This window comes from Heterodontus francisci, chromosome 3 (assembly GCF_036365525.1).
Source record: "Heterodontus francisci isolate sHetFra1 chromosome 3, sHetFra1.hap1, whole genome shotgun sequence".
In the NCBI taxonomy this organism is placed as follows: domain Eukaryota; kingdom Metazoa; phylum Chordata; class Chondrichthyes; order Heterodontiformes; family Heterodontidae; genus Heterodontus; species Heterodontus francisci.
Window position 1 is genome coordinate 163,569,706 of NC_090373.1, and position 18,188 is coordinate 163,587,893.

Genomic DNA, 18,188 nt, shown 5'->3' on the forward strand with positions numbered 1-18,188 from the left:
TGTGGCAGATAATGGGCTGACTGAGAGTGAATCAAGCAATAGTGAAGATCCAGATAAGGCCATTTATCCCAAAGCCCAACTACCAAAAGTTGGGACGAGAGTGACATATATGCCAGAAGGAACTAGTGAATGGAGGGAAGCCACCATTATAGGAAGGGCAGGAAAGACCACAGAGAAATACAAACATTGGCTGAATGTGCAAGGCAAGGGACAGGATATCAGACCGATAGATTGGCAGAAGGAAGTGAAAATGTGGAAGGCCAGAAAATGTAGTATAAATTCAGACAGTGGGCCTGCCGATGATCATAGTCCAAGGAAAATGTGACGAACTTGTGATAGGAAGTCTAGTTGTAGGAGGGACAGGTCGAGTAGTAGTAGTCCAGAAAGGGATAGGAAATCTAGTAGGGAACGTGGTTTCACTGGAGCAAGGACCAGAGAGAAGGCAAGGGATGCCACAAGAAGTAGGAGTCCTTATGATACAGAAGCTCTAGTGGCTACTAACAAGTTAGATGGTAAATTGGTAAAGGACGCTAAGAAAAAGGGCTTGACAGTTGGAGAGAGTTTGGCGTATACACAGAGGTGCCAGATAGAGGACAACCAGCATTGTCCCACAAATGGATCTGTACAGAGAAAGTACTTCCCGATGGTTGGTATAAAGCGAAGGCCAGACTTGTAGCTCAGGGATTTGAGGAACGACTAGGTGACCAGGAAGTTAGAGTGGGCTCCCCAACAGCAGGAAAAGCAAGTCTGAGGATTTTCCCAGCCCTTTTAACGACACACTCATGGAGATGTAAGTCCATTGACATCTAAGCAGCATTTTTGCAAGGGGTGAAATTTCAAAGGGAAGTATTTTTAAAGCCACCAAAAGAAGCTGGAGATACAGAAGGGAAATTATGGAAGCTAAACAAGTGTGGTTATGGGCTAAATGATGCATCCAGGGTGTGGTATCTTTCAGTTAGGTCTATCCTACTAAAAGCTAAAGGTGGATCTGGAAATGTTTTATTGGTACTGTGAAGAAAAACTAGCAGGCATTTTTTTGATGCACATGGACGATTGTCTGTGGGGAGGATCTGAGGCATTTGAGAAATTTGTGGTAGGTAAAGTTCTGCAGGAATTTAAAATTAGAAGTCAGGCTTCCAGAGCTTTTAAATATATAGCGTTGAATATTAGGCAGACTAAGTTGGGGGTAACCATAAATCAACAGTCTTACCTGGCGAATGTTAATAGGATCCCAATAAATCGAGCCAGACCCTCACAAAAGGAAGACTCTGCAACCAAGGACGAAGTAAACTAGTTAAGAAGCTTAATCAGGCAGCTGAACTGGTTGTGCACAAAAACTAGGCCGGATGCTTGCTCTATGACGTATTAGAATTGAGAACGATGCTACAATATGCTACTGTTGGGGAAGTGCTGAAAGCAGATAAGACATTGAAGAGATTGAGTTTTGATAAATGTACACTCAAGTTTCTGGCATTGGGTGACTCAGAAGAGATGAAATTGGTTATTTTTAGTGACGCCTTGCATGCTAATCTTCCCGATGGTTATTCAAATACAATAGGGTTCATTATACTTTTGCTGGGAAGAAATGATCAATGTTGTTTGTCCCTTAGGCTGGGAATTGAAGAAAATAAAGAGGGTAGTTAAAAGCACCTTAGCTGCTGAGACACTTGCACTGATAGAAGCGATAGATATGGATATTTATTTATCGAATATTTTAAAGGAACTCTTGTGTAAGGCGCAATCGGAGAAGAGTTTTCTTATAGAATGCTACATAGATAACCATTCTCTCTGGGACAAAGTGCTGCAGAAAAGAGGTTGAGGATTGATCTCGCGAGTATAAAAGAAATGTTGGAAAGAAAAGAAATTTCCAAAATAAAATGGGTTGACGCAAGTCATCAGTTGTTGGATTATTTTACGAAGAGAGCAGCTGTTCGAAAAAATTGTTGGATGTCCACGAGCAGGTCCGTCTTGTGTTATGATAAGTTAGGAAAACATGGACCTTTTTTATGATAAGACAGCTTTTTCTTTAAACAAGTTTTTGTTAAAAAGGGGGGAATGTACAGTATGTTAATGGCTGGTGCAGTTGAAAGTTAATGATAAATGTAAGACACAGAAAAATGTAGCATTATTTTGTATTTTATTTCTTTTTTCTTTATATGTATGTAGTTAATTTTAAAGAAAAAAGGGGGAATCTGTTAAGGTCCAAAGTTCTGTTAATGGATGATAAATACCTGGTAATTCAAGATAATAGGTGAACAGGTGTTGGGTGTTAATTAGTTAATTGTATTCAAATATATGTATATATAAAGAGCCAGCCAGCACCGGCTGTGGGTGTTTGAGCAGAAGTAAGCTTTGTGACTAGCAAGAAACAATTTACACCAAAGCATCCTAGTCTCAGGTGTCTTCTTCACAAACAGAATTGGCATTTTCTCTAACAACCAGACTGGTTCCAGGGATGGAGAATTTTAGTTACACAGTTAGGTTGGAGCAGCTGGGGTTGTTCTCCTTGAAGCAAAGGAGATTGAGGGAAGAACAGATAATGGTGTACAAGATGATGACAATTTAGATAAGGTAGACGAAGAAAGGCTGTTCCCATTAGCTGATAGCACAAGTACTACAGGACACAGATTTAAGATTTTAGGCACGAGATAAGGAGGAATGTGAGGAAGAACATTTTTTACACAGCGAGTGGTTATAATATGGAACTAACTGCCTACAAATGTGATGGAAGCGGAGACGATGAATGATTTCAAAAAGAAATTTGGGCACTTGAGGGAAATAAATATGCAGGTTGATGGGGATAGAGTGGAGGAATGGGACTGATTGGATTGCTCTACAGAGAGCTGGCATGGACATGATGGCCTCCTTCTGTGCCAGAATATCTCTGTGGCCAGAATTTTACTGAAAAGTCAGGACAGAGCCCACTTCTGCCAGGTCTGGAAGCCACGCTGCAATTTTACATGGCCTGGGCCCTTAATTGGCCTCGGTTGGTACTTTTGCCCTCCTGAGGCAGGAGGTCCTGCTAGCCAATCAGAGAACTGGCAGCTCTTCAGTCCCAGCAGTGCCACCAGGAGCAATGGCCACTGCTGGGATTACACCCAGCAAGAGGAGGGCGATGAACATTGCCCAACAAAAAGGTAAGTGGAGTTCAGGCCTCATCAGGGACAATCAGCTGGACTCTGGCGAGGGAGGTGGAAGTCGGAGAGCAGGACAGAGACAGCCTGTGCTGTTGGGGTGGCCCGCTGGGGGACGTAGGGTGCCGATCAGGAGGGCCCCTGCCCAGCCCGCAAGGAAGCCACCTGGTATTACTGGGCGACCTCCTCAGGTGCTGGAAATACCAGCACCAGTGTGTGGAGGCCCTTAAGTGGCAATTAATTGGCACTTAGGGTCTTCAACTGGCCTGGGGTGGGCAGGCCTTTTGCCACCTGCCCCACTGCTGGTAAAATAGCAGAGGGGGCGGATAGCAATGAGCATGGCACCCCCTGCCTCCCACAGAATTGTATGCCCCGCCACCTCCCAATCCGCTCCTGTGAGGGAGTGGGTGGGTGTAAAATTCCAGCATATGACTCTATGAATCTCTGCATTAGAAGGGAAAGATGCTGCAGATAATATACAGAAGGAAATTTTTGTACATTGAGCTAAGGGATTGAATTTTCTTCTTCGGCAGAAATCTCACTGGACCTGTGGCTGAAGGGACCTTTGTACCCAACTATAGCTTCCAACAGCAAACCAGGTAATGGAAGGTGTCATTGACATTGCTATCAAGCGGCACTTGCTCGACAATAACTGGCTTACTGGCACTCAGTTTGGGTTCCACCAGGGCCTCTCAGCTTCTGACCTCATTACAGCCTTGGTCTAAACATGGACAAAAGAGCTGAACTCCAGAGGTGAGGTGCGTGACTGCCCTTGACATCAGGGCAGCATTTGACCGAATGTGGCATCAAGGAACCCGAGAAAAACTGGAGTCAATGGGAATCGGGAAAACTCTCCACTGGTTGGAGTCATACCTAGCAGAAAGGAAGGTGGTTGTGCTTGTTGGAGGTCAATCATCTCAGTCCCAGGACATCACTGCAGGAGTTCCTCAGGATAGTGTCCTAGGCCCAACCATCTTTAGCTGCTTCATCAATGACCTTCCCACCTTCACAAGGTCAGAAATGGGGATGTTCACTAATTGCACAATGTTCAGCACCATTCGTGACTCCTCAGATACTGAAGCAGTCTGTCTCCATATGCAGAAAGATCTGGACAACATCCAAGCTTGGGCTGATAAGTGTTACACAAGTGCCGGGCAATGTCCATCTCAAAACAAGAGAGAATCTAACCATCTACCCTTGGTGATCAATGACATTACCACTGCTGAATCCCCCACTATCAACATCCTGATGAGTTGCCATTGACCAGAAACTGGACTGGACCAGCCACATAAAAGTTGTGGCTACAACGTGAAAGAGACTCCAGGAAGGTATGTTGCCTCCCTGGTGCCAGGGTCAAGGATGTCTCTGAATGGACAGGGGGCATTCTGAAGGGGGAGGGTGAACAGCCAGAGGTTGTGGTACACATCGGTACCAATGACATAGGCAGGAAGAGTGATGAGGTCCTGCAGGGGGAGTTTAGGGAGTTAGGTAGTAAGTTAAAAAAACAGGACCTCGAGGGTTGTAATCTCTGGATTACTCCCTGTGCCACGTGCCAGTGAGACTAGAAATAGGAAAATAGTGCAGCTAAACACGTGGCTGAGCAGCCGGTGTAGAAGGGAGGGTTTCAGATATCTGGACCATTGGGCTCTCTTCAGGGACAGATGGGACCTGTACAAGAAGGATGGGTTGCATCTAAACTGGAAGGGCACTAATATCCTGGCTGCAAGGTTTGCGAGCGTCACTCGGGAGGGTTTAAACTAGTGTGGCAGTGGGGTGGGAACCAGAGCAGTAGGACAGCTTGTGAAATAAATGAGGAGGGCATAGTAAATAAAGCTAGTAGGACTAAGAGGAAGAGCAGGCAGGGAGATGTTGCTGAGCACAGCGGGACTGGTGGTCTGAAGTGCATTTGTTTCAATGCGAGAAGTATAACAGGTAAGGCAGATGAACTTAGAGCTTGGATTAGTACTTGGAACTATGATGTTGTTGCTATTACAGAGACTTGGTTGAGGGAAGGGCAGGATTGGCAGCTAAATGTTCCAGGCTTTAGAAGCTTCAGGCGGGATAGAGGGAGATGTAAAAGGGGTGGGGGAGTTGCATTACTGGTTAAGGAGAATATCACAGCTGTACTGCGGGAGGACACCTCACAGGGGTCATGCAGTGAGGCAATATGGGTGGAGCTCAGGAATGGAAGGGTGCAGTCACGATGTTGGGGGTTTACTACAGGCCACCCAACAGCCAGCAGGAGGTAGAGGAGCAGATATGTTGACAGATTTTGGAAATATGTAAAGGTAACCGGATTGTGGTGGTGGGTGATTTTAACTTCCCCAATATTGACTGGGACTCACAGTGCTAGGGGCTTGGATGGGGCAGAATTTGTGAGGAGCATCCAGGAGGGCTTCTTGAAACAGTATGTAGATCCCAACTAGGGATGGGGCCATTCTGGACCTGGTATTGGGGAATGAGCCCGGCCAGGTGGTCGAAGTTTCAGTAGGGGAGCATTTCGGGAACAGTGACCATAATTCCATAAGTTTTAAGGTACTTGTGGATAAGGATAAGAGTCGTCCTCAGGTGAAGGTGCTAAATTGGGGGAAGGCTAATTATAACAATATTAGGCAGGAACTGAAGAATTTAGATTGGGTGCAGCTGTTTGAGGGTAAATCAGCATCTGACATGTGGGAGTCTTTCAAACGTCAATTGATTAGAATCCAGGACCAGCATGTTCCTGTGAGGAAGAAAGACAAGTTTGGCAAGTTTCGGGAAGCTTGGATAACGTGGGATATTGTGAGCCGAGTCAAAAAGAAAAATGAAGCATTTGTAAGGGCTGGAAGGCTAGGAACAGATGAAGCACTTGAGGAATATAAAGACAGTAGGAAGGAACTTAAACAAGGAGTTAGGAGGGCTAAAAGGGGTCATGAAAAGTCATTGACAAACAGGATTAAGGAAAATCCCAAGGCTTTTTATACATATATAAAGAGCAAGAGGGTAACCAGGGAAAGGGTTGGCCCGCTCAAGGACAGAGAAGGGAATCTATGCATGGAGCCAGAGGAAATGGGCGAGGTGCTAAATGAGTACTTTGCATCAGTATTCACCAAAGAGAAGAACTTGGTGGATGATGAGCCTAGGGAAGGGAGTGTAGATAGTCTCAGTCATCTCATTATCAAAAAGCAGGAGGTGTTGGGTGTCTTGCAAAGCATTAAGGTAGTTAAGTCCCCAGGGCCTGATGGGATCTACCCCAGAATACTGAGGGAGGCAAGGGAAGAAATTGCTGGGGCCTTGACAGAAATCTTTGCATCCTCATTGGCTACAGGTGAGGTCCCAGAGGACCGGAGAATAGCCAATGTTGTTCCTTTGTTTAAGAAGGGTGGCAAGGATAATCCAGGAAATTATAGGCCGGTGAGCCTTACGTCAGTGGTAGGGAAACTATCAGAGAGGATTCTTCGGGACAGGATTTACTCCCATTTGGAAACAAACGAACTTATTAGCGAGAGACAGCATGGTTTTGTGAAGGGGAGGTCGTGTCTTACTAATTTGATTGAGTTTTTTGAGGAAGTGACGAAGATGATTGATGAAGGAAGGGCAGTGGATGTTATCTATATGGACTTTAGTAAAGCCTTTGACAAGGTCCCTCATGGCAGACTGGTACAAAAGGTGAAGTCACACGGGATCAGAGGTGAGCTTGCAAGATGGATACAGAACTGGCTTAGTCATAGAAGACAGAGGGTATCAGTGGATGGGTGTTTTTCTGAATGGAGGGATGTGACTAGTGGTGTTCCGCAGGGATCAGTGCTGAGACCTTTGCTGTTTGTAGTATATATAAATGATTTGGATGAAAATGTAGCTGGTCTGATTAGTAAGTTTGCGGACGACACAAAGGTTGGTGGAGTTGCGGATAGTGATGAGGATTGTCAGAGGATACAGCAGGATATAGATCGGTTGGAGACTTGGGCGGAGAAATGGCAGATGGAGTTTAATCCGGACAAATGTGAGGTAATGCATTTTGGAAGGTCTAATGCAGGTGGGAGGTATACAGTAAATGGCAGAACCCTTAGGAGTATTGACAGGCAGAGAGATCTGGGCGTACAGATCCACAGGTCACTGAAAGTGGCAATGCAGGTGGATAAGGTAGTCAAGAAGGAATACGGCATGCTTGCCTTCGTCGGTCGGGGCATAGAGTATAAAAATTGGCAAGTCATGCTGCAGCTGTACAGAACTTTAGTTGGGCCACACTTAGAATATTGCGTGCAATTCTGGTCGTCACACTACCAGAAGGACGTGGAGGCTTTGGAGAGGGTACAGGGGAGGTTTACCAGGATGTTGCCTGGTCTGGAGGGCATTAGCTATGAGGAGAGGTTGGAAAAACTCAGATTGTTTTCACTGGAACGACGGAAGTGGAGGGGCGACATGATAGAGGTTTACAAAGTTATGAGCGGCATGGACAGAGTGGATAGTCAGAAGCTTTTTCCCAGGGTGGAAGAGTCAGTTACTAGGGGACATAGGTTTAAGGTGCGAGGGGCAAAGTTTAGAGGGGATGTGCGAGGCAAGTTTTTTTTACACAGAGGGTGGTGAGTGCGTGAAACTTGCTGCCATGGAGGTGGTGGAAGCAGATACGATAGCGACGTTTAAGAGACAAATACATGAATAGGAAGGGAATAGTGGGATATGGTCCCCGGAAGTGCAGAAGATGTTAGTTTAGGCAGGCATCAAGACCGGCGCAGGCCTGGAGGGCTGAATGGCCTGTTCCTGTGCTGTACTGTTCTTTATTGTTCTTTGTTGTACAAGAGCAGGTCACAGGTGGGAATTCTGCATTGAGTAACTCCCCAGTGCCTGTCCACCATCGACACGACATAAATCAGGAGTGTGATGGAAAATACCAGAGAAATGGAAAAATAATAAAGCAGTAATAGTAGAGGACTTCAATTTAGATTGGGGATAAGACAGAGTAAAGGCAAGATGGGTGAAGTATTCTTTAAATGTGTGCAGGAAAACCTCCTTAATCTGCATATTTTTAGCCCAACAAAATTGAAACAGTGCTGGATCTGGTACTGGGGAATGAGTAGGGCAAGTGAAATGTGTTGCAGTGGTAGAACATCTGGGTAATAGTGATCATAATATAATTAGATTTAAGGTTGTAAGGAAAAGGACAAAGAAAAATCAAAGGTGAGAATACAAACTTGGATGAGAGCCAATTTCAGTGATTTGGGAGTATTACATCCAGTTCTGGTCACCACACCTCAGGAAGGATGTCAGAGGCCTTGAGAGGGTGCAGAGGAGATTTACCAGAATGGTTCCAGGGATGGAGGCTCTTAGTTACAAGATTAAGTTAGAAAAGCTGGGTTTGTTCTCCTTGGAACAAAGGAGATTGAGGAGAGATTTAATAGAAGTGTACAAGATTATGACAGGTTTAGATAAGTTAGTCAAGGAAAAGCTGTTCCCATTAACTAATGGTACAAGGACTAGGGGACACAGATTGAATGTTTTGGGGAAGAGATGCAGGGGGAATAAGAGGAAGAACATTTTATGTAGCAGTTGGTAATGACCTGGAAGTCGTTGCCCACAAGGATGGTGGAAGTGGAGACAATCAGTTCCATTAAGAGGAAGTTGGATGGCCATTTGAAGAAAATAGATTTGATGGGCTATGGGGTTCATGCTGGGGAGTGGGACTGTGGATTGCTCCATGGAGAGCTGGCATGGACTCGATGGGCCAATTGGCCTCCTTCTGTGCTATAAATGACTATGATTCTCTGACCTAACACAGGTGGACTGGGAACAAAGAGGCCAGGAAAACAGTAAATGAATGATGGCAAATTTTCAACCTGGAGATACAGAGAAATGATAGGGGGCTGCATTTTCAGCACATGCTGGGGCTGGGATCGGAGGTGGGCAGGAACTGGGATCGGAGGTGAGCAGGAGCTAAAAATCGCCCCGCCGGCAGGAGTGCCAGTTCCCTGGCTCCATCCCGCCTCTGGGCCATCTTTGCGAAGGTGGGATCGGGTGGGGGGGGGGGTGTGGGCGGTGCAGCAGGGCTACCTACCCACACGTGGCAGGTAGCCGATCCGGCTCATTAAGAGTCACTTGAGACCAATTAAAGGAGGCAGACTGGTATTTTCCAGTGTGTCTGTACGTTCCCAAGGGAGGCGGGAGCCAGTTTAGATGTCTGGAGGTGTCCTTCCAGAAGCCAGCCAGGGGGCCCAACACTAGGGGGCATAGATTTAAAGTGATTTGTAGAAAAGTTCGAGGGGAGATGAGGAAAAATATTTTCACCCAGAGGGTGGTGGGGTCTGGAACTCACTACCTGAAAGGGTAGTTCAACTCATTCAATAGGAGTCTGGATATGCACCTCAAGTGCCATAATCTGCAGGGCTACGGACCAAAAGCTGGAAGGTGGGATTAGAATAGGTGGAGCGTTTTTCGGCCGGCACAGACACGATGGGCCAAGTGGCCTCTTTCTGTGCCTTAAACGTTCTATGATTTTATGATTCAGGCAGGCCTAGAGGCCCTCCCTGCCTGCCTGGGTACAGGAGCAGCCACAGGCTGCCCTATAGAGAATTCTCCCCCACACAGTAGTGGCCCAGCCTCAAAAACCATTTTTAAAAATAAATTAGAAAAATCTGAAGAGATTGTGCCTGCTGCTCCTTTCAAGTTGGAAGGCCTCTGATTGGCCCTCCAGCTTCGAGAGCCCGCCCATCATCCTAATTGTACAACAAACCTGTCTTCAGACCAATTAAGGGGGCCTCCCCCTGAAAATCACAATGAGTGACAGATTCCAAGCCCCACCCCTTCCCCCCCCCATCCCAGGACACGTTCGGCACTCCAACAGTCCCGACCTCTGTTTCCCACCCCTGTTGGGAAAATCTGGCTCTGGGTATCCAAAGCTAGAGCTCCCTGGATGACAAAGGAAATAAAGGTTAAAATAAAACAAAAAGTAAGTTTATAAAAAATGTCAGGTACACAATACAGTTGAAAACTAGACAGAATGCAGAGAGTGCCGGGGAAAATTGATAAAGGAAGGGCAAAGAGAGAGTATGAGAAAAGATTAACATAAAAGTGAACCCAAAATATTTTACAAATATACAAAATGTAAAAGGATTGTTAAGGAAGGGAAGGGCCAATTAGGGACAAAAGGGAATTCTTGTGGAGGGAGAGGGCATGACTGTGGTACTGAATGAGTAGTTTGCATCTGTCTTCACAAAGGAAGAGGATGAGGTTAATGCTGCAGTCGAGGAGGGGGAATAGAAATTATTGGATAAGATAAAAAGAGATAGGAAGTAGGTACTAAATAGGTTGACACCACTCAAAGTTAAAAAGTTACCTGATCCAGATGGGATGCATCCTAGGTTGTTGAAGGAAGGTAGGGCGGAGAAAGCAGTAACCCTGATCACAATCTTTCAATTCTCCTTGGTTATGGGAGTGGTGCTGGAGGACTGGAGGATTGCAAATGTTACACTGCTGTTCGATAAGTGGGAGAGAGATAAACCTGGTAACTACAGGCCAATCAGTCTAACATCAGTGATAGGAAAACCACTAGAGACCATTGTCAAAGATAAAAGTGTTTCTCACTTGTTGAAGGATGGATTAATTAAGGTAGAGCCAGCACGGATTTGTTGAAAGCAAATCAAGTCTGACTAACCTGCTTGAGTTCTTTGGTGAAGTAACAGACAGGGTTGGTAAAGGTACTGCAGTAGATAGTGAGTACATGGACTTTCAAAAGGCATTTGATAAAGTACCACATAACAGACTTACTCAGAAAATAGTAGCACGTTGCACTAAAGGGACAGTGGTTTCTTGGATACATAATTAGCTAAGCGATAGGAGGCAGAGAGCAGTGGTGAAGCAATGTTTTTTCTGACTGAAGAGAACTACTCAATGGGGTTCCCCAATAGTCAATATTAAGATCATTGCTTTTCTTTATATAAATGAGGGAGGCACAGTGGCGCAGCCGTTAGCACTGCAGCCTGGGTTCAGTTCTGGCTACTGCCTGTGTGGAGTTTGCAAGTTCTCCCTGTGACTGTGTGGGTTTCTGCCGGGTGCTCCAGTTTCATCCTACAGCCAAAGACTTGCAGGTTGATAGGTGAATTGGCCATTGTAAATTGCCCCTAGTGTAGGTAGGTGGTAGGAGAATGGTGGGGATGTGGTAGGGAATATAGGATTAGTATAAATGGGTGGTTGTTGGTTAGCACAGACTCAGTGGGCCGAAGGGCCTGTTACAGTGTTGTATGACATGAACTTGGGTATTAGGAGTACAATTTTGACTTTTGCATTTGCAGAGATGTGTGAAGTGACACATTTTGGCAGGAAGAACAAGGAGAGGCAATATAAAATAAAGTGTACAATTCTAAAGGGGATGCAGGAACAGAGAGACTTGGGGGTAAATGTGTACAAATCGTTGAAGATGGCAGGGCAGGTTGTGAAAATGGTAAATAAAGCATACGGGATCCTGGGCTTTATAAACAGAAGCACAGCGTACAAAAGCAAGGAGGTTATGATGAACCTTTATAAAACACTGGTTTGGCCTCAGCTGGTAATTCTGGGTACCACACTTTCGGAAGGATGTGAAGGTATTAGAGAGGGTGCAGAAAAGTTTCACGAGAATGGTTCCAGGGATGAGGGACTTCAGTTACATGGATAGACTGGAGAAATTGGAGCTGTTCTCCGTAGAGAAGAGAAAGTTGAGAGGAGATTTGATGTTCAAAATCATGAAGGGTCTAGACAGAGTGGGTATACAGAAACTGTTCCCATTGGCCGAAGGATTGAGAACCAGAGGACACCGATTTAAGGTGAATGGCAAAAGAACCAAAGGTGACATGAGGAAACATTTTTTTATGCAGCTTGTGGTTAGGATCTGGAATGTGAGTCAGTCTGTGAGTCAGATTCAATTGTGGCTTTCCAAAGGGAATTGGATAATTATCTGAAGAGAAACAAATGCAGGGCTTTGGGGAAAGGGCGGGGGAATGGGGCTAGGTGAGTTGCTCTTGCAGAGAGCTGGCATCAGCACAATGGGCTGAATGGCCTCCTTCTGTGCTGTAACCATTCTATGATTCAATGACACAGAACTTGGCATCACAGTAAATAGCAAGTAGGACACGTCAGATAAGGACAACACACAGCAGCAGCCATTAGGAGAACAGGGAGTAGCAGCAGAGATCACAACCAACAACAACTTGCATTTACATAGTGCCTTTAACGTTGTAAAAAAAAAATCCCAAGATGTTTCACAGGAGCATTATCAAACAAAATTTGACACCAAGACACATAGGGAGATACCTGGGAAGATGAGAAAAAGCTTGGTCAAAGAGGTCGGTTCTCAGGAGTATCTTAAAAGTGGAAAAAAAGGTAAAGACACCGACATTTAGGGAGAGAATTCCAGAGCTTAGGACCTCGGCAATTGAGGGCATGGCTGCCAGTGGTGGAGTGATTAAAATAAGGGATCTGGAGGCCAGAATTGGAGGATTGCGGACATCTTGGAGGGCTGTAGGGCTGGAACAGATTGCAGAGTTAGGACTATGGAGGGATTTGAAAAAAAGGATGAGAATTTTAAAATTGAGGTGTTGCTTGACAAGGAGCCAATGTAATTCAGCGAGCACAGGAGTGATGGGTGAATGGGACTTGGTGCAACTTAGGACATGGGCAGCAAAGTTTTGGATGACTTCAAGTTTGCGGTGGGTAGACCATGGGAGGCCGACTAGGAGTGCATTGAATAGTCAAGTCTAAAGGTAACAAAGGCGTGGATAAGGATTTCAGCAGCAGATGAGCTAACACAGGGTAGAGTCAGGCAATGTTACAGAGATGGAAATAGGCATTCTTAATGATGATGCGCATATATGGTTGGATGTTCATCTCGTGGTCAAATACGACACCGAGGTCACGAACAGTCCAGTTCAGCCTCAGACAGTTGCCAGTAAAAAAAAAAGGATGGAGTCAGTAGCTGGGGAATGGAATTTGTGGAGGGGACGGAAGACAATGGTTCCAATCTTCCCAATATTTAATTGGAGGAAATTTCTGCTGATCCAGTACTGGATGTCGGATAAGCAGTCTGACAATTTCGAGTCAGTGGAAGGATGGAGAGAGGTGGTGGTGAGGTAGAGCTGGGGGGTCGTCAGTATACATGTGAAAACTGATGCTGTATTTTTAGATGATATTGCCAATGGGACAGCATGCAGATAAGAAACAGGAGGGGCCAAGAATTTATCCTTGGGGGACACCCGAGGTAACGGTGCGGGTGTGGGAAGAGAATCCGTCGCAAGCGATCTCTGGCTACGATTCGATAGATAGAAATGGAACCAAGCAAGGACAGTCCCACCCAACTGGACAACACTGGAGGGGGATAGTGTGGTCCACTAGGTCGAGAAGGATGAGGTGGGATAGTTTATCACGGTCACAGTCATATAAAGTATCAATTTGATAAGGGCTGTTTTCAATACTGTAATGTGGCTGGAAACCTGATCAGAGGGACTCAAACATGGCATTGCGGGAAAGATGGATATGGATTTGAGAGGCGATAACACATTCAAGGACTTTGGAGAGGAAAGGGATGCTGGAGTTGGGCAAGTAGTTTGCAGGATAAAGGGTTCATGGGTGGGTTTTATGAGGATAGAAGTGATGGGGCTGCGTGGGGGAAGACAGTACCTGAGAATGGGGAACTGTTAACAATATCAGCTAGCATGGGCTCAGGAAGGGACGTTGGTGGTCAATAGCCCGGTTGAAATAGGATTAAGGGAGCAGGAGATGGGTCTCATTGACAAAATGAGCTTAGAAAGAGCTTGAGGGGAGATAGGGTAGAATCTGGGAAAAACATGAGTTCAGGGCTAGGGTAGCGGGGAAGTTTGGCTAAGATCAAATCTTTAGACACCCCGCTGTTGCAGAAGATTGATAGGAAGAATATGTACCCTAAGAGAATGGCAAAGGCAGTTTGTAGAAATGGGGGTCATCTACAGTCAACAGATTTTATAGAATTTTCTCTGTATATGCTGATTTCCAACCTTGTTTTGTTTGGATACGTATCATGTTATTTCAAAAAATATTTGCTGAGTCAACCTTCTTTGGCTTGTTTTCCTGGAACTGCTGTCATGCATTAACAACATTGCCAGATTTTCAAGGTCTGATGATGTGTTGTGCGGACATGTCATTAAAGTGTCTGCAATGCTCATTTTGAAGACCAAAGCATTAATAAATTATCCTTGCACTTACAGCTAGACTTCTGTTCTTCAATTAGAGATGATGGATAGGAATTTGAAAGCCTGCCTCCTGTTTTCCTGCTTAAAAAACACTTAACAGCATCTAGGTTATCTTGTTGCTGTTACTGTGTTTTCTCTGCAAGGACCCGATGACGTTACAATGCTTAATGCGGAGTGGAATGTCATTACGACTGCCACTTAAATGTTGCGTGTGAAGAGAAAAGATTTGCATTTAAAAAGCATCTTAAGTTTCTCAGGAACCTCTCTAATGTACAGTCACTGGGTGCAAAATTGGGCTTGGTAGCACTTGGGTACTTTGGGTGACATTCGGGGACCAAAATGGAGTCAGATGCGCGCGCACACTTCTGCCACGAACTGCACTAGACGCCATCTTGGTGAGGGTATCAACTAACATCTGTGGGAAGTATGCAGAGCAGGCAGATCATGGCATCAATCAGTGTACAGCATTGATATGATACCAGCGGTGCCAGTTTGGAGCTCAATAATGCAGATAACGCCCTCTCATAAACTTGCACAGCCAAACACACGTTAAGCAGTTGGAAAGACACCCCCTCTCCCCCACTGCCAGTGCTATTTAAAAGAATCATCGACTACTTACAGGTTGATTTATTCTGGTTGTTGCTAGGAATTGTATAAGTTTTTGGTGCTTTCTATAGTTCTTTCAAGTGGCAAAACTCTACAAGAAGTGGTATGGCATGTGCTAAAAGAATTTCCTCTCACTTTAAGGCTTCTGTACAAACCAGTTGCTCCCGGACATGGGTGCACGTGAAAGCATTCCCTTTGGAATACAGCATGACTGGGAGAATGAGCACAGGCCACATGCAGTAGGATAAGCTGCTAGAAGAGGGATGAGGAGGAGGGGCGAAGGTCTCTCAGCAGGAGGCCATATCCACCCAGGATATTCAGGGAGCAATTCCTCTACCTAGACCTCAGCGAGGAACAATGTTTGTGTCATCTGCATTTCAGTAAGGATATCCCCACTGAAATCTGCCATCTGCTGTAGTCACTACTGCAGCCTTAGAGCAGGGTGAGGACCACATTGCCAGTGGCTATGTAGATGCCTGTGGATGGGTCCTTCTAAGCTCGTGCTGGAGATATTACAACATCTTGATGTTTGCTGTCAACAGTTGCATAAGGGGATAAAAGGACAGGTGTTGTATGTCCTATGCTTTCATGGAAAGGTGTTGTAAGAAAGGGAGAGGTGTTGGGGATGACTGAGGAGTGGATCAGGGTGTCATGGAGGGAATGGTCCCTTCAGAATGCTGCCTCCTCCCTTCTCACTATCCAAGGTCCCAAACACTCCTTCCAAGTGAAACAGTGATTTACTTGTACTTCTTTCAATCACTATACCTGTATTCACTGCTCACAATGTGATCTCATGTACATTAGGGAGACCAAACACAGACAGGGGGACCGCTTTGCAGATACCTCCGTTCAGTCTACAAGCGCGACACCGAACTTTCTGTTGCTTATCATTTTAATTCTCCACCTTGCCCCCACTCTGACCTTTCTGTCCTTGGCCTGCTACAGTGTTCCAATGAAGCTCGAGGAACAGCACCTCATCTTTCAACTGGGCACTTTACAGCCTTCCGGACTCAACATTGAATTCAATAATTTTAGATCATAACCTCTACCCCCATTTTTTCTCTTTTTTTGCGGGCTCATTTATTTTATCTCGTTTCTTTCTTTATCCCTTTACTTTTTGTATGGATGGCTGTTATCCTGCCATTCACAACTCACCCAGACACATCTTTTGTTTCTTTACTTGTCCCATTACCATTCCCTTTGGCTTTATGCTGTGAAGCCTTTTGTCATTTAATCTCTCCTGCCTGCCACCCTATCACAGACATTCCCTTTTGTTCTTCCCACCCCCACACCTTTCACTTGCTCAAAACCTGTTACTTTTCTAACTTTTAGCAGTACTGATGGAAGATCACTGATCTAAAAAGTTAACTGTTTTTCTCCCCACAGCTGCTGCCTGACCTGATGAGTGTTTCCAGCACTTTTTCCTTTAGTTTCAGATTTCTAGCATCTGCAGTATTTTGCTTTAGTGTGAGGGGACACCCCTTGCCACCAGCTGTACAGAGAGCAGCTGAGGAGCAGTAGAAGTCATGCTTCAGCTATACAAAGCCCTGGTTAGACCACACCTGGAGGGCTGACAGCAGTTCTGGGCACCACCTTAGGCAGGACATATTGACCTTGGAGGGAGTGCAACATAGATTTACCAGAATGATCCCTAGACTCCAAGAGTTAAATTATGAGGAGAGCTTACACAAACTAGGGTTGTATTCCCTGGAATTTAGAAGGTTAGGGGTGATTTGATTGAAGTTTTCAAGACATTAAGGGGAACAGAGGATAGATAGAGAGAAACTATTTCTGTTGGTTGGGGAGTCTAGGACCGGGGGAATAGGAGTGAAATTAGGAAACATTTCTGCATGCAAAAGGGTGGTAGAACTTTGGAACTCTCTTCCGTAAATGGTAATTGATAGATCGATTGTTAATTTTAAAACTGAATTTGATCGATTTATGTTCACCAAAGGTATTCAGAGATATGGGGCAAAGCTGGGTATAGGGAGTTAGGTCACATAGCAGCCACGTTCTCATTGAATGGCAGAACAGACTTGGGGGGCTAAATGGTTCACTCCTGTTCCGATGTTCCTATGTTCCAGGAGCATGAGGAAGGGAGGAGGCAACCCACAAAGCTCCTTTCTACCCCAGCTGCGTGTGAAGAGCTAATTCACATGCAATACCAGTAACAGCAACCACAATTCCCCATTCACCAAGCATCCCACACTGCACCTTTCCTCTGTTCCTGACCATCACGGTGTCCGCATGGCCATGATGCAAAAATAAAAGCCACCACAAAATGAACATTCCAAACCAAATTTATAAATGAAATCCTGCCATATTGCATACGAACATAAATTAATCACCCTTGTACATTCCCTTAGTGCTTGTTTTCCCTGTGCCTTTGCCCGTCCTAGTGCTCCTATGCAGTGCTACCCCAGTGGCTGCAGCATGGCTGGTGGAAGGCTGCTGACTCAGTGAGGGAGACTGCAGATGGCTTTGGAGGATGACCTCTGGGCCTAGAAGGCCTGACTTTGCTGGCTGGCTGCGACAGCAGCAAAAACACTGATGGAGTGGCGGTGGTGGGAGGACAAACTCTGTCATCCTGAGAGAGAGCCAATGACACTCCCCTGGGACAGTGCCTCAGCAATCCTAATAATCTGTGACACCCTGCAAGCCCCTTTGGACACTGCAATCCACAGCTATGATGGCAGCAATCAAGCTTCCACTGCAGCACTCAGACATTGGGTGGCTGCTACTTGTGCTGCAATGGAAGTTGCCACATTGGCCATCAGAATCTGCATCACGGTTGAGTCTGCAAGTACACTAATGGAGTTGGCTACCATTTCCATGCTGGAAGGAATGGTTTCCAAGCTCTGCATAAAGCACTGTGCCAAGTTGGTGCTGGGCACATCCATTATCCCTGATATTGACTGCAGGCTTTCTGGCACGCTTCCCAATGCACCAAGCATTTCGTTCTACATACACATCAGTGTTCTTCTGCCCCATTTACATGCTCATCTGAATCCTCTGCAGCAGAACCCATATGTGGCCTTGCTTTCCAGTGAGCTGGCTATCCTTGCCCCCTGCCCTGTTTGCTGTGCACTCTTGTCTTATATCTCACCACATGCAGATCCTATCTCTATGCTATCCTTTAGGGTACATGTAATGTCAGTATCTGAGCTGGTGGCTGTGAATGTGAAATCAAATGGTGTGTCTTCATCACTCTCTTGTTGATGTTCCTCCACTGCCTGTGCAAGTGTACCTCTTTGGTATCTGAAAGGAAAAAGGCGCA

The 18,188-nt window shown here is 45.5% G+C and overlaps 1 protein-coding gene across 1 annotated transcript in view; it reads right to left on the reverse strand.

The window, feature by feature from the left end:
- The window catches only part of LOC137367154 (uncharacterized), a 94,907-nt gene that overhangs the window by 34,396 nt on the left and 42,323 nt on the right, over nt 1-18,188 (reverse strand). The window contains exon 4 of the mRNA XM_068028592.1: nt 1,211-1,268. Coding sequence (XP_067884693.1) covers nt 1,211-1,268 — 58 coding nt within the window. The remainder of the gene's footprint in view (nt 1-1,210; nt 1,269-18,188) is intronic.